The sequence below is a fragment of the Thermomyces dupontii genome (assembly GCF_041956625.1).
Source record: "Thermomyces dupontii strain NRRL 2155 unplaced genomic scaffold VTN31scaffold_2, whole genome shotgun sequence".
Taxonomy (NCBI): Eukaryota; Fungi; Ascomycota; class Eurotiomycetes; order Eurotiales; family Trichocomaceae; genus Thermomyces; species Thermomyces dupontii.
The window spans coordinates 440,605-454,776 of record NW_027192308.1 but is presented as its reverse complement, the minus strand read 5'-3'; the positions used below and the strand labels follow the sequence as shown (position 1 = coordinate 454,776).

Here is a 14,172-nt window from a genome sequence, read left to right as displayed (position 1 = left end):
GTAACGGGGCCTCTTATCTGACGCGGAGTCGGACTCGACGCGTTTGATGGCTCAACGGACTCGGAATCACGTGATTAGGATTGGCTAGACACTATTTAGGACTAGCGTCGACTTTTCCGGAAAATCCCTTTTCCAGTCCGAAGATGACTGATGAACGGTTGATGGGCCCTCTTTTCTTTACACCAGTTGGCGTGAGTTTGCGAGCTCTTGGACAAGCATGCCTTGTCCTGGTTATCTAAGTTGGTTAATCACGTATCGCAGGATCTGAACCAAGTCACAATTTTTGTGCATCCTCAGTGGGCAAGGCTCCCATGAGATGCCATAGGCAGAATTGCACAAAGCAAGCGAGGCATTGGGATTGTTTCTGCTTTTCCGCGCAGCGTCTCCAGCGTCTAACTGCGCACCATGTTATTCTTCAGGTATGCCACTTGTTGTCCTTTCTCAACATTGCCGAGTTTGATAACAACTAATCGTCATCCTCTGAACAGTTTCTTCAAGACCCTCACGAACCAGGTCGTCACCGTCGAACTCAAAAATGACATTCGCATCCGCGGCACATTGAAGGCTGTCGATCAGTATCTCAACATTAAGCTCGACGATGTCGATGTCCTCGATCTAGACAAGTACCCGCACCTGTCGTCGGTCAAGAATATGTTCATTCGGGGCAGCGTGGTGCGATATGTCGTGTTGCCGCAGTCCCAGGTCGATACGAGTCTGCTGGAAGACGCAACGAGAAGAGGTGCGTTCATTTCCCTCCGCAGGGGTGTTATCATGCTCGAAGGAGGCCTGCTTTTGTGAGCGGAATGCTGATGGACCGTTGTCGCTACAGAGGCTGCGAATCAAGCCAGCAAAGCTCGTTGAAACCGGACTCGTTTGGTCGATTCATGAGACTTTGCTCAATTAAATGAATGTACGATTCGTCTCGGATAGTTCAATCTGCAATGTAACAGATACCCAGGCGGATACCGGCGTGTGGCCTCGACATTCGAACTATCGTATGGCACGGGATCCTTTGGTTCCACGTGCTGTGTCCCCGATAGATAAGATGCAGGCGTATTTTGCTTTGCTTCGTGGTCCTTGCAAGGAAACCTGACTGGATTAAAGAGCGAGAATAGAGAAAGAAACTATCTGGTTGCCAGGAGATTGGTCAGCAATGACTCAGACATGAAGTATATGGGACTTTGACTGGTAGTGCAAGTGCAAAGGACAATGATGATTGCCCGTCAGTTCAGCTTCATGCTTTCAAGCTGCAAGCAAAACACTAGAAACTGTATGAAATGATCGAAAGTAACAAACGAATGATGAGTTTCATTAGTGAACTACGTAAGTTCTATTGAAATTGTTCATCATGATATCCGTAAATGAATGAATCATCAATCGGAGTGGTCATTCGGACGACTCGCGACGTCCTGGCTTCATAGCCCAACCGCTCAACGTTGTCCAACCGGAGCCCTGCTTCCGCCCTTCATCAAAAACCCTGCCAATGTCTTTGAGCAGCGTGTCTCGGTCGTGACCCATCTCCAGCTGAAGCTTCAGCATCCACTGCTCCCACATCCACCCACCGAACAGCCCGGTGATGTTGGCGACGTCACCAGTACTGCCAACGGGCCCATGAACGGCCTCATAATCACTGAAGCGGGTCCTAACCAGCGGATCCGGTGTTTCGCGCAGTGGCTTGGGCTTCGCTGGCTCGACACCCATCGGCAAAAACATCCATGCCCGCTTGATGTCGACAAAGTTGGCTTTGCTCAACCGGTGAACAAACCTTTTCGTCAGGCAGGTGTCGTAGCCTCGCAATTTCAGATTGACCGCGAATTCGACAGACGTCGCACTTCCATAGGGACCGGCACGAGCAATCTCTGCATCCATTACGTAGAACTCGAGACAGCCACCCGGCTTCAAACATCTATAACACTCGCGCAGACACAGATCAATCTCGTCCATGTCTTCGCCCTCGGGGCGCTCAGACTTGAGAAAAGCATGTATTGACCGAGCAGAAATGACGTCAAACTGGTTATCGCGGAAGGGAAGTTTCCAGAGATGTGGCACCGAGAGGAGTCGGTGGTTTCGAGGTCGGGCTATGTGGCGGTTCACAACTTGGTCCTCAGTCACCACCGTGTAGACCTTGACATTGGGATAGTCGTTCGCAAGATGCCATGCCCATCCGCCAGTTGCTTGCCCGGCAATGTCAAGTACCCGCAATTTGCTCCTTCTTTGTGTGTTCTTGGGGAGGGATCCAAGCGCATTGGCCTTTTCAAGTCGTCTCCCAGCAGGACTGATCATGAGACGACCTCCGTTCAGGAAACGCAGCGCCTCGATCGCCCAAAATGGCTGATTTAATTGCGCTAGCACCATTCTCTCCTTTTCAAGTTCCGCAAAAAGTTCCTGCTCGGCCAACGCCTGCTGAGAGTCAGAGTTGCGTGGGGCGCGAGAGAATGGACCCGTATACGGTGGCCGTTCGGGCTTCGATATCTCAAACTTGCCCATTAGGGTGTCCAGGTGTTTGTCGATGAGACCGACACGTACAGACTGAACTGCCTCGAATCGTATATTCCGGTGAAGAAAAGCATCCCGATGCCGGGTGCACTGTGAGAGAGCTTGAAAGCCCCTCCAATAGATGGAATCCTTCGTATCGACTCCTTGCGGTCCCTCACGACCAGTAACCGGGGCCTCAATCTTTGAAGATAGTGCCGGATTTTGGGGACCGGAAGCAGAGATCGACTGCACATGATCCTCTTCCTTGACGAAGTCGTTGGATTCAATATTGTTCGCTGGATTAGTTTCGCGCAATGCAGCAAGATAGGATGCCTGAGCCGCAAGCCAGAGACTGGTCCGATCCAGATTTCTGAGAGCCTTTTGCTTCAACTGCTCGTCATACTGTTCATCATACTCGAAAACGACTCCAGATCGATCAATTTCCTGGATGGAAAGCACTCTTGAGCCGTCATGGCTTTGACTATCGAACGACACTCGTTCAATGTTGTTAGATGGAAGTTGATTAGCGAATGAAGGCTCCTCAGCCGCGGTTCTTTGATCATCTGGTGTCGAAACATGGGAATGCTCAGCCACTTGCTCTTCGGTGTTGTTGTTGTCTTCCCTGCGCCAAGGAACGTTATAGAACCGCTCCGCGACGGCTGTCGTAGGTTGGTTTGAGCTGTCAACCGAGGGGAATAGTTGCCGTGGAGACGGAATGCTGAGGTTGGTAAAGCTATACTTCGACAGGTCAGAGGCGGGTGTGGCGTCGTCAGCACCCGAGGGTCGTCGACTCGGCGGCTCGGAAAGTTGCACCATCTCATTGTTTTGGTCCAGGCGATCGGACCATAGCGTGGCGCTGTTGCCAAGTGAGATCTGCTGCAGAGTTGCCAACGCCTCTGGGGGAAGGACAATTTCATCAGGCCCTTCGCTCGTAGACCTGCTACAGAGCCCGGCACCACCCAGATCACTTCCTTCAATTCCCTTCAAGGACGGGATGTCTGGAAAGCTCTCGAGTAATGGATTGCGGTCCTCACTTGACGTTTCAATGACAAGGTCCTCTTCCGCAAGCATCCCTGTACTCGCGCCATCGGCACTCGTTAGAGACTCCCGATCCCTTCGTACACGTATTCTTCCACTGCCCCATTGTCCATCTGCATCCGGACGAAGTTCGGGGGTCGCGGGCGAACTGACATTAGAGACCTGGTCAGACGAGAGACTCCCATCCAACGATGGTAAAGCATGTGCAGCCGGAACGGGACCAGACAGCATTGACAAGGCCGCTGGCGATAACGGTATCTTGGGTGGTGGCGTCGGGGGAACAGGAGAGCTCTTCTGCGGGGTTGGAAGCGATGGCCATAGCGTTGATGCTGGTATCGTGATGCGAGGATACTGATTCCGACTGTTTGTGGAGCACGCTGACGTTCGTCGAGAGCTGGTAGCGGGACTGCCTGGGCGGCTACTGCAGAGCGATGGGCAAGACTCGTCTTCATCTGACGCATCATATAAGTCCTGCTGGCGCTCCCACGCCTTATCTGAACTGGGTGACGATGAAGTTGAGGAGGTTGGGGCCGTTGCCGGTCCGAGAGTATTCTTCATCAACCGAAACTCATTGCTGATGTCCGGCCGCCGGCGGTCGGGCTTGTACGGCTCATCACCCTCTCTTGCATCCTCCAGTATTGTATTCAGCACTGTCATGCGGCCCCGCCGCAGAGGTGAACCGATTCCCGCAAGCTGATGGGAGAGGTTTGCCATTTGCAGTGATTACCAGACCACTTGCACTCGGACTTGCGTAAATATCAGATTATGATCGAGACTCGGGTCGTGCTTTTCTAATGACGATGAGAGAAAAAAAAATCGGAGTTCACAAAATTTCGAATGGCATGGCGAATCCGGTCAACGGATCTTCGCTCTTTGACCAGCAAAGATGCCGAACAATGAAATCTATAGACGCAAGGAGGGTATCAAGAAGAAAAACAAAAGAACAAAGAAGCCACCAGGGCAGAACTCAACTCATGGACTGCTATTCAGACTGAACAACATTGCTCTGGAGGGGAAAAAGCCGAAAAATATAGCGATAGTAGGCATCCAACAGGTCATCCGCGTTCTGATGACTTGACGTAACTCCCCAAGGCCGTAGCGCTACAGTATGTCATCTGGCTGCAAACCATTGGGGCTTGAAAATTTGACATGAGCTGGATGAACAACGGCCCGGCGCATCCACGCTGCCAACGATATGCCCTTGCTCCAGATGGTGCTCTGCCTTATTCTGACCGTCCACCAATCACAAAATTCAGGCCAGATGATCACCCAGCAGTGGAACAACGTGCAGGATGATGGGGGCCAGTCTTTGGCGGGCTGTAAGCGCCGCATCTCTAGCATCTCTATCCGCAAGAACGGTTTCCACCACCAAACAGAACATCCCACCAATCTGGCACCGAATTCAATCATCACCCAGTCTAGCCAGATAAGAAAATCAGTATCCATACACGATGCAGAGATAGGTACTAGCTAACCAAATTAGGCTGATTTAGACAGGAAACTGAGTGAAGTTTATTTGGGTGGCCAATAGAGTGTTTTCGACTTTGGAAGTGAGAGTTCGAATCATGGGTGGGGGTAAATTGGGGTTTTCTTTTGCCAGCGAGTGAACGCGGGGCTGTCACCAAGATCTCGGAGAACAAGGCGAGAGCTGTCCACACTGCAGAGTACTATTTTGGCAGTGTCTTTCGAAATCGATTCAATTTTCTTTTGATATTATACTTTCCTGCTGTGCCATTACCTGTCCTCTTCTAATTGTGTCTTGCCCGAGACCCCAGATCAAAACAGTACTACTCCAAGAACCTCCGCATAATGTCTCCCCGCGCCATTGTCGCCCCCTCTATTCTAAGCGCAGACTTTGCAGACCTCGGAGCAGAATGCTCAAAGACAATGAAGCAAGGGGCCGATTGGCTCCATGTCGACATAATGGACGGGCACTTTGTGCCAAATATGACGTTTGGAGCTCCCGTCGTGACCAAAATTCGATCGCATGTTGAGAGACCATCAACGCCTGGCGGACGCGGGACATTCGATTGCCATATGATGATCAGTGAGGTATGCGTGTTTCATCATTGAGACTCTATTTTCATTCACATCTGTTCATGACCCGTGTATTGATATCAAATAGCCACAAAGATGGGTCAAAGAATTCAAGAAAGCCGGCTGTGATCTCTACTGCTTCCACTACGAGGCTGCCATTTCCTCTGTCGCCGCCAAGGACCCCGCCGATAAAACCACGACTCGTCTCACCAGCCCTAAGGAGCTCATCCGCTACATTCACGAGGAAGGGATGAGAGCAGGGATTGCCATCAAACCCGACACCAAGGTCGATGTGCTCTGGGACATCCTAGAGAATCCGGAGGCTATCGAACGACCAGATGTAAGTGAATCTTTCCATTGTTATCTATCATTTGGGAGGATGATGTCATTAACGGGCAACTCTAAGATGGTCCTGGTTATGACCGTTTATCCCGGCTTTGGTGGCCAGAAATTCATGCCTTCGGAGCTGCCCAAAGTGGCCGCTCTTCGTGAACGATACCCGGACCTCGACATTGAGGTTGACGGCGGATTGGGTCTGGGAACTATCGACCAGGCTGCTGAGGCTGGTGCTAACGTCATCGTTGCGGGTTCGGCTGTGTTTGGAGCCCAGGATCCAGCAGAAGTCATCGCAAAGTTGCGCGAAGCGGTCGAAAAGCGGCGACGTTGATCAACTTCTTCATCTACGACCTGCTTACGCATTTTCCTGTTGATTTCAGCGTCATGTATGATATCTACTAGCATATCAATGTTCAACGAGCTGATAGACGCGCCGGTCAAAAAATAGAAAGTGATCAACAAGGGAAAGCAACCAGTCTTATATATGTCAACAAGCAAGCTTGGTATCATTAATTTGGTAGGTCATAAGTCTTCGTAAGATTAAAATCGCACCATACTAATCTTCCACGCTGGTGCCAGCTGCATCTGCAGCTTTCGCATCCTGCTTCACCCCGGAAGACTTCTCTGTGGCACGAACGTCCTTGTCGCCCTGTTTGGATTCTGATTCTGGTTCTTCCTCGATCGTTTCTTCCTGATCCCCAGATGCGTTTTCCCGCAACGTATTGACGTCAGCGTCAGCGGGGATTTGAGAAATGGATTTGCGAATATCGCGTGCGACTTCCGCTTTCTCCACTTCAGATGTAGCAGACACTGCGGATCCTCGGTGGTGAGCCACCAGACCTAAATCCTCTGCGTTTTCGGCCTTGAAATTGGCTGTTGACACGGCCGCGCACTCGTCGGCAAGTGATGGGCGCTTGCGTGGCGCAACAATTTCCGGAGCGATTGAATGGCGATGTGAACCACCTCCAGACTCTGTAGACGCCGATCCGAAAACATGTTCCTCCGTAGCTTTGCCCGCAACATCCTTCTCACGAACTTTTTGTATCTCAGCCGTCTCGATCGGTTCGGTACCTTGGGCTTTCGGATTTGCCGTTGGAGGTAACTTCCCATCACCTTCCGTCGTGGGAGGTTTGGTACCAAGTTTAGCACGGGCATTCTCCTTCGCTTTGGCGGCGGCCTCCTCGCCAGCCAGGCGCATTGCCAAGGTCTTCTGATCACTGGTTGTCACAGGGGGATCTTGAATCTGAATATGGGGGAATGTACTGCCAGACTTGGCAGTTGGTGTTGCTGCCGCGTCGGCTGGCGACGATTTTGTCGCGGCTGCTGCGGGACCTGGAGGTTTGCCCGAAATGTTGGTGGCAGGTTCTTCGGGGAAAGGTTCGAAGGGAAAGACGTTTGGGTCCCTGAACGAAGCCAATCGGTCCTTGAGTTCTCCATACTCGTTCCATTCCTCTATCTGGGGCATGTCCTATCGATGTGGTCACCATGATTAGCACGTACGTGGTTGCCAGACAGCGCAGAAGAGTAGTACTTACTCCCACGATTGTGTTATACTTGACCAATCCGGGGAGTTTCCTGCCCTTGGAATAGCGACCCCAAAGTCGCCGAGCAGCATCATCGGTCGCAACATCGACTGCCTTGAAAGGGATGCGGTGCGCCTTGAGGATGGTCTCGAGCCTGGATGTCGCTGTGATGATGTGGGAGGATCCAGCGGTCAGGGAAGTGTACAAGTAAAGAGTATCGTCGGATTCCGGCATGATTGCAGCAATGGAAATCGCGTCAGACGCGGTATATGAAACCTTCCACCAAAATGGTTTATCAGGTTGTTCAAAAAGAATTGTTGTCAGGATATGTCAGGATAGGGCAAGGTGCTGGTCGAGGAGTTCAATCAAATCACGTGTTTAGGTACTTATTTTCCCGCTAAGCGAAGTGACTGATAGTGTGCAGTTGTTGCGGACACGTCCAAGCACTAACAGTAGTTGGGAGTGACTTAGTCGGCAATTCGAGAGTCTGGAAAATTCAGTGCATGAGTAGTAGTAGCTACTCCGAAACAGATGGAACAAAGGAGCGACCAAGGGAAATCCAGTGTTGCAAGTTGTTCCTCGCTCGTTGGATAAAATGCCGTACTATGTTGCTCTCCAGTTTACTCGTTCTCTCATTAGGGACGCAGATTGAAGCTTTAAACAGCATCAGGAGGCAAAACCGGCGTGACGTCAGAGTGTGCTTGCTCGCTCTCCCTTACCCCACTGGTCCCAGACCCAACTTTGTCAACTGGCATTTCACAGATTGCTCTCCCATCAATAGCAACAAACGGGCATTATGGAACCTAGTACTCCGTACTACCTATTATCTACTGGTCACACCCAAGGATAGAAACTTGTCTAACTGTACACAACTGCCGGTAGCATGTACAACAATCACTTCCGATGGCTTCTTGAATTCAACGTTACTCCGGTCTGAGGATAAGTACATAGTTAGTGCTGCTTGAAAGGAACCCCTGCTACTAGGCACTTCCCTGCTCACTACGTCGTACTAGTACTGCGGCTGAGGAGGAGCGAGTACCTGTATATGCACTCCTTTACTCCTGACAGTTGTCAAATCAGTGTCTATGAAGGTTACCTGGTGCGGCGACACCAACCATGGATTGCAGTAGCCCTCCCGCATTCTTCACGGCACCATCCGCTGAAGAGTCTCTTACCTGTCCTTGCCTCCTTCGATTGAAATCATCCTTGAGCGTGGCGTTAGGAATACTAAGCCTGGGTTGCCAACAAAGTAATGTATTGTTATGCGCCATATATGTAAGACTCATGATAATACTACTCTTGAGTCTTGACCGCAGATTCCGATGAATGGGGGTGAAACAAGCGTGAAGTGGTCTACAGACAACATAGACATATGCACAACCACCACAAGTCTGGACGTTTTCAAACAGCGAAAATGCCGTGTGTCTTGAACAGTGATTCACTAATATGCCGCACATGAAATAATTTCTCGTCCTGTACTCTGTAGTAGTCTGGACTCTGTCGGTACCTTGATACGGAACCAATCAATCGTCGACAGATTCACGCCTTTGTGTGACTATCAAAGATGAACGTTTCGGAGCAGCTCCTAGTGGAGCTAGTTGGTGCTGAGAATACACAATACTGGAGGTAGTACTTCGCACTCAGGACTAGGCCTTCTATCCCAGATGGTTCATCATTTTTACTGTCCATGTTTTCTGAGTACGGCGACTTTTCGGGTACGGAGATGACATTCTCGTCAAAAGGTAACCAAAAGCAATCAGTCCTAGGTAATCAATTTGATACGTGTTGATAAATGATGAATGATGACAGCGAAGCACGAGAAAGCAACACGAATCGACGAGGCTCTTCGAGTACTGAAAGGGCTCAGCTCCAACCAAGTACCTACCTCCTACCTAGGTAGGTAGATAGAGTAGTTATTACTGGTTGCTGGCACTTGCTGAATCTTGGTACTATGGCTTGGGCTTGATGATGAACAGAAGAAGCTCAGGTCGCCGAAATGGCCTCCGTAAGTAGGCAAGTTCCCACACACCCTGTGATGATACAACACTAGGCCAAGGAGTGAGAGACCATAATCCGATCATCGTCAGTCAACTTTGCGCCCAACTTCGCGGCTATAGTACCATTTGTTCATCAGATCTGTGTCCTGTGATCATGATGGATAGGTAATGATGAACCGGGCAATATCTGGACTGACTGAACGATTGCCTGAACCGAGTGCTCGCCGAAAAGACGTAGCGGTCAATGATGCTGAGATGCTCTGCTTGGTCCGGACCGACTGAGTACTCCGTACTTACTTCGAGTATCCAGCGTGACCTCCAAGCCTCGGCGCCCATCATCGGATCCCTTCGAGGAACAGCTTGACAGATCGACTCTCCAAAGTTTCTCAAGACGAGGGTTTCTTGTGGTGATTTCGGACCGTCCACGGATTGATCCCCTTTTCCAGTACATACTGTACGGAGTAATGAGAGAAGCTCGTTTTTTTACTCTGCACTTGTTAATTGTCACTTGTCCAGTCGGAGGGTACGAGGACTGTACAGGCCTTTCGTACTTTGTACACAGACTGTGCTCTAACTAATTTCGGCTAGCCAAACTGGAGATAGGCGAGGTCCCCGTACAGTATCAGTTATCGCCAATGACAAAGACTTGACTGTACGACAGGAAGGATGTAAGGTTCTCCTGGCAAAAATGTTGATCAAGGCTTTCGACTACTGACAGTAAGAGATGATATTCGGGATGGATTCGTGAGAAAGTGCGCCCAAGGATTCAGGCATCCATCGAACCGGAGCCTCAGGCAAACTGTGCTGGACAGTGGACACAGATCACAAGAACATCCTTCCTAGCCTAAACGAGTCGAATCACAGTCCAAATTGGTATAAGCACAGTGCAAATATTCTCGTTGTTAGCAGTGCCCCAGTCTAGTGAGCATTCACCCAATTATTTGGCATCATGAAGGCATGCAGCATGTTCTGCTTGGTCCGGCTGCAGTGACCACAAATCCGTTTCGCTGCCTCACTTTGGCTGCCCCGAGTGCCACCCATTCGTTGCCCATGATTCCTCCGCGGATGAGCCCACCGCCCCCCTCGCGGCCCGCCTGGTGCCCACTGCCCGCCATGTTGGCTAGGCTTAGGCGCTCCAGTCTCTACTCGCTTGTGAGTCTGACTCACTTTGCTGCGGCTACTGCGGTCGCTGCAGTTTGGCCAAAGTCACAGGCGAGTGTCCGGGATTGTGCACTGGTAAAAAGGGCCTGGGCAACCTTGTCTCAGTGCGAGACTGCCAGTGCTGGCTGTTTTACTTATCGTACATCTTCCCCAGGCTGCTTTGCTCCGTCTTGAGATTTTACATTGTTCAGAAATTCAACTGAAGTACGGACCAACCCGATAAGCGACATCCATCACCTAGATCCAGAGCGATAAATACTAGACCGTCACGTCAGCAGTTCATCCCTTTCATTGTCCCTTCATCTCTTGAGTCTGCCCTCCCCATCCTTGCTGATTTTGTTCTTTTGATTGGTTTCTACTGATCTCAATCGTCTCTCATCAACTGGTCAAAGAGAGAAGAGTCCCATGGCCGTGAATATCGCGGATGATGAGCTCTTTACAAGAGCTGTCTCGGGCTACAAGGAGGCATTTTGGTCGCAGCATCAGCATCTGTCGGAATCGCAGCGCGGTGAGCTCTGGGCTCAGCGACTGAGCCAATTCCTAACTACAACCGCGACATCGACTGCTACCAGCAGCAGCGCCATGCCCGGCGAGCCAAAAACCGACGGAAAGCCTGCGAGCTCGGGGGCGACAAATGGTACCAAGCACCAGCTTTCAGATGTTCCTCGAACCATCCCGGGCGTGACGCACGCTGCGAAACGACGAGCCATTGTATGTTTCCGATCCCTTTTCCATGTCCTTGTTTTCTCATGCTGTCTGTACAATATCCCATCTCACCGCTCCCTTTTTGCACACTCCAAGGTGGATTTCTCCACGTTGACATGAGACAGACTCCCGAGTCCGACAACTCCGAGATTCTACGGAGGTCTAGCTCTTCGGGCAGTACCCCTCGGCCAATCCAGTGGCTGCCCGGCGTCAAGAAACAAGAGATCTATCGTGCAAATGGCTTCCAGCATGAGCCGTCGATACGCTCCTTCTCTATGACTCGGTCCCACAGTCAGCAGGTTCCAGTCGCGCACCAGCGACCAGGGTTGGCCGCTGCGGAGAACCGGCGGCAATCAACTGGCATGCCTCTCTACCGCCCATATGACACCAATATCTTCGTCAACGAATATTCGCCCTCTGATTACGCGAGGCAACAATGCTTGGAGGATGTATCTTCCAGTCCGAATACATCTTCCGTTCTGTCATTGCCCTCGGCTGGTGATACCCCGAGTGGAACTCATGACATGAACTATGAGCTACAACAGGGCTTTCAGGACCAGCTGTTTCAGCTCGCCGATCACTCGGGGCTACCAAGTGCCCCTCTGCCCGATCAGTTGACGGACGCTGGCGTGCAAGCTACGCAAATGAGCCGTAGCACAACTACAGATTCCCTCTGTGGCGGGCTTGGCATGGTCCGATTCGACTCTTCTCAGTCGAATCTGGACGAATTCTTGAATGTTCAAATTTCTTCCTCTGATTATGTTTCGTTGCCAGCGTCCGCTCAGGACATGGGCTTGTCTTCTTCTTTCAATTCTGCTTTTGATGGAAACATTGACCATGTTCCCATTATTTTCCCTGATTCTTCTTCTTCTGCCCCATTGTCATCTTCTGCCCCAATTCCTGTATCTTTCATGTCTTCTACTTCTTCTTTTGGGCCTTCATCAGCGCAGATGAAGGCCTCTTCGTCATTTGGGAGCAATAGCTCTCAGGTGTCTATGACACCAGAGTCTCAAACTGTCAGACGGACCTCCAGTCAAGGAGTTCACGGGGCTCGACCTATCGCGCCCAAACCTGTTTCTGACCAGGACAGCGTGCCTAAGGACAAGTCATGTCCGAAGATCCGCATCGAGTCTGAGAATGGCACTTCTAAAGAGGTAGCTGCCATTCCCAAGGCCTCGATTCAGCGCCCCCCGCGTCCCAAGACATACTGCCATTTGTGCAACGACCAGCCGGACGGCTTTCATGGGGAGCATGAGCTGCGCCGCCATATCGAGCGTGCCCATTCTGTGGTGCGCAAGGTATGGGTTTGTGTGGACATCTCTCCGGACAAGACGTTCCTGGCCAACTGCAAAGCCTGCCGGAACGGCAAGCGCTACGGGGCGAACTACAACGCCGCGGCGCATCTCCGTCGAACTCACTTCAACCCTTGCCAGCGTGGACGGGGGGGACGAGGCAAGGATAGTGAGAAACGAGGCGGAAAAGGAGGCGGCAATCACCCGCCGATGGAGGTTCTCAAGCATTGGATGGAGGAAAGAGAAGAGATCGTGCTGGAGAATGCGCAGCTATACTTGAATAATTTCAAAGATACTGATGCCGACCTGCTGTCGGAGATCAATGGCGGCCAGCTCGTGGCCCAACCAGTCAAGTCTGGGGAGGAATCAGACCTTGTAGGGCTAGTAAGTGAACTTTAGTGTGGCAGATTGTTGTTTTCGACGATGAGGTTCGCTGATCCGTCTGTAGTACGACTGGGACTCTATCGAGCGCCAAACATGATCCTTGTGCTGGCCTTCTTTCTTCCCAGCGACGACTTTAGAAGGCTCCTGATGCTTCTTCGTGTTGAGGATACGCGCTTGATCGTCCAGCGAGCTGGTTCAGAGTTCAGCGACACTCGCTTCCGAAGTCTGCACCCATTCGAGCACGACTGCTTTCTTTGCTCCGTCCAACAAATGTGCCCATATCGCAGCATGGTTCTGTGGGATTGAGTGAGTTGTCGATGATGTCTCTGTTATGCCGTGCTTCGCTTCTATCCGCTGTTGCTGTCGATGGCTAGGTAGAACTGCTGCCTGCCTTCCGACTACAACAAGGAGCAGGGAGTACTACTGTGGTAGTACATACCTGGCTAATCTTTAACTGGGGGCTGTTTTGGGTCTCTAACCTCTATGTTCTGGTCATGAGGGCAGTCATTACTACTCTCAGTGTACATTGACATGGTTTCTTTCAGTCCTCGCTTCGTTTCGCCTACTTCTAGCATGAAGTAGTGTTGATTGTCGTTTGTATCTAATGCCTTCGTGTGATGATAGTTGGTTTCGAACTTTGACCAGATTAATTATCACTGCGAGGTGATTTGCTTCTCAGAGTTGTCCTGCCACGGGCTTCGTTTGTCCGACAGATTGGAGTGTGGCCTGGATAGAAAATCAGTGCATTATCAGTCTCGTACTCACTAACTGTACGGAGTACGGAGTACGGCACTGTCTTAATGCCTTTCGTCGGCTAATCTACCTACCTCTACAGGTACCGACGTCTGGGTTCGATCCGATTTAGGCCAGCCTCTTTCACTCCGCCTTTCCGACCGATGATGTGGAGGCATCACCATCAATCACATGAAGGCCAACTATGTACATACATTCCTAGGCCTATACCTAACCTCGTGGATAGGCTACTTTCTCGCAATCATCGGAGATGGCAATCCTTGCCAACGGCTGACGTGTCCCGGAGTTTCTAACTTGAAGAGCAATCTGAATGTGCGGTACGGAGTACTGCGGTTTTGGGAGGATCCGAATGTGCATTAACTTAGTGCGAGTTATCGAGTTTCCTACAGTACTATGTACTAGGTATCTCTCGGCAGAAAACGGACTCGCGGACTGCTCCATATGAGTCACCATTAATTCTCTGTAGGTACG

At 50.9% G+C, this 14,172-nt stretch overlaps 6 protein-coding genes across 6 annotated transcripts; 4 read left to right on the top strand and 2 right to left on the bottom strand.

The window, feature by feature from the left end:
- Nucleotides 1-405: 405 nt before the first annotated feature.
- VTN31DRAFT_2539 (uncharacterized protein) lies at nt 406-861 on the top strand (the record flags this gene model as incomplete). The annotated part of the gene is made up of 3 exons (XM_069402718.1): nt 406-419; nt 489-739; nt 830-861. The coding sequence occupies 3 exons, from the start codon at nt 406-408 to the stop codon at nt 859-861; spliced, it is 297 nt and encodes a 98-aa protein (XP_069261972.1).
- A 525-nt stretch (nt 862-1,386) lies between these two features.
- On the bottom strand, nt 1,387-4,227 carry VTN31DRAFT_2538 (uncharacterized protein; the record flags this gene model as incomplete). The annotated part of the gene is made up of 1 exon (XM_069402717.1): nt 1,387-4,227. One exon carries the CDS (start codon nt 4,225-4,227, stop codon nt 1,387-1,389), a length of 2,841 nt encoding a protein of 946 aa, XP_069261971.1.
- Nucleotides 4,228-5,322: 1,095 nt separating this feature from the next.
- Nucleotides 5,323-6,217, top strand: VTN31DRAFT_2537 (uncharacterized protein; the record flags this gene model as incomplete). The annotated part of the gene is made up of 3 exons (XM_069402716.1): nt 5,323-5,565; nt 5,639-5,890; nt 5,957-6,217. The coding sequence occupies 3 exons, from the start codon at nt 5,323-5,325 to the stop codon at nt 6,215-6,217; spliced, it is 756 nt and encodes a 251-aa protein (XP_069261970.1).
- A 225-nt stretch (nt 6,218-6,442) lies between these two features.
- VTN31DRAFT_2536 (uncharacterized protein) lies at nt 6,443-7,643 on the bottom strand (the record flags this gene model as incomplete). Its single annotated transcript, XM_069402715.1, has 2 exons — nt 6,443-7,354; nt 7,422-7,643. The coding sequence occupies 2 exons, from the start codon at nt 7,641-7,643 to the stop codon at nt 6,443-6,445; spliced, it is 1,134 nt and encodes a 377-aa protein (XP_069261969.1).
- Nucleotides 7,644-7,696: 53 nt separating this feature from the next.
- Nucleotides 7,697-8,374, top strand: VTN31DRAFT_2535 (uncharacterized protein; the record flags this gene model as incomplete). Its single annotated transcript, XM_069402714.1, has 2 exons — nt 7,697-7,791; nt 7,834-8,374. The coding sequence occupies 2 exons, from the start codon at nt 7,697-7,699 to the stop codon at nt 8,372-8,374; spliced, it is 636 nt and encodes a 211-aa protein (XP_069261968.1).
- A 2,598-nt stretch (nt 8,375-10,972) lies between these two features.
- VTN31DRAFT_2534 (uncharacterized protein) lies at nt 10,973-13,045 on the top strand (the record flags this gene model as incomplete). The annotated part of the gene is made up of 3 exons (XM_069402713.1): nt 10,973-11,278; nt 11,398-12,948; nt 13,013-13,045. The coding sequence occupies 3 exons, from the start codon at nt 10,973-10,975 to the stop codon at nt 13,043-13,045; spliced, it is 1,890 nt and encodes a 629-aa protein (XP_069261967.1).
- Between the last annotated feature and the right edge of the window lie 1,127 nt (nt 13,046-14,172).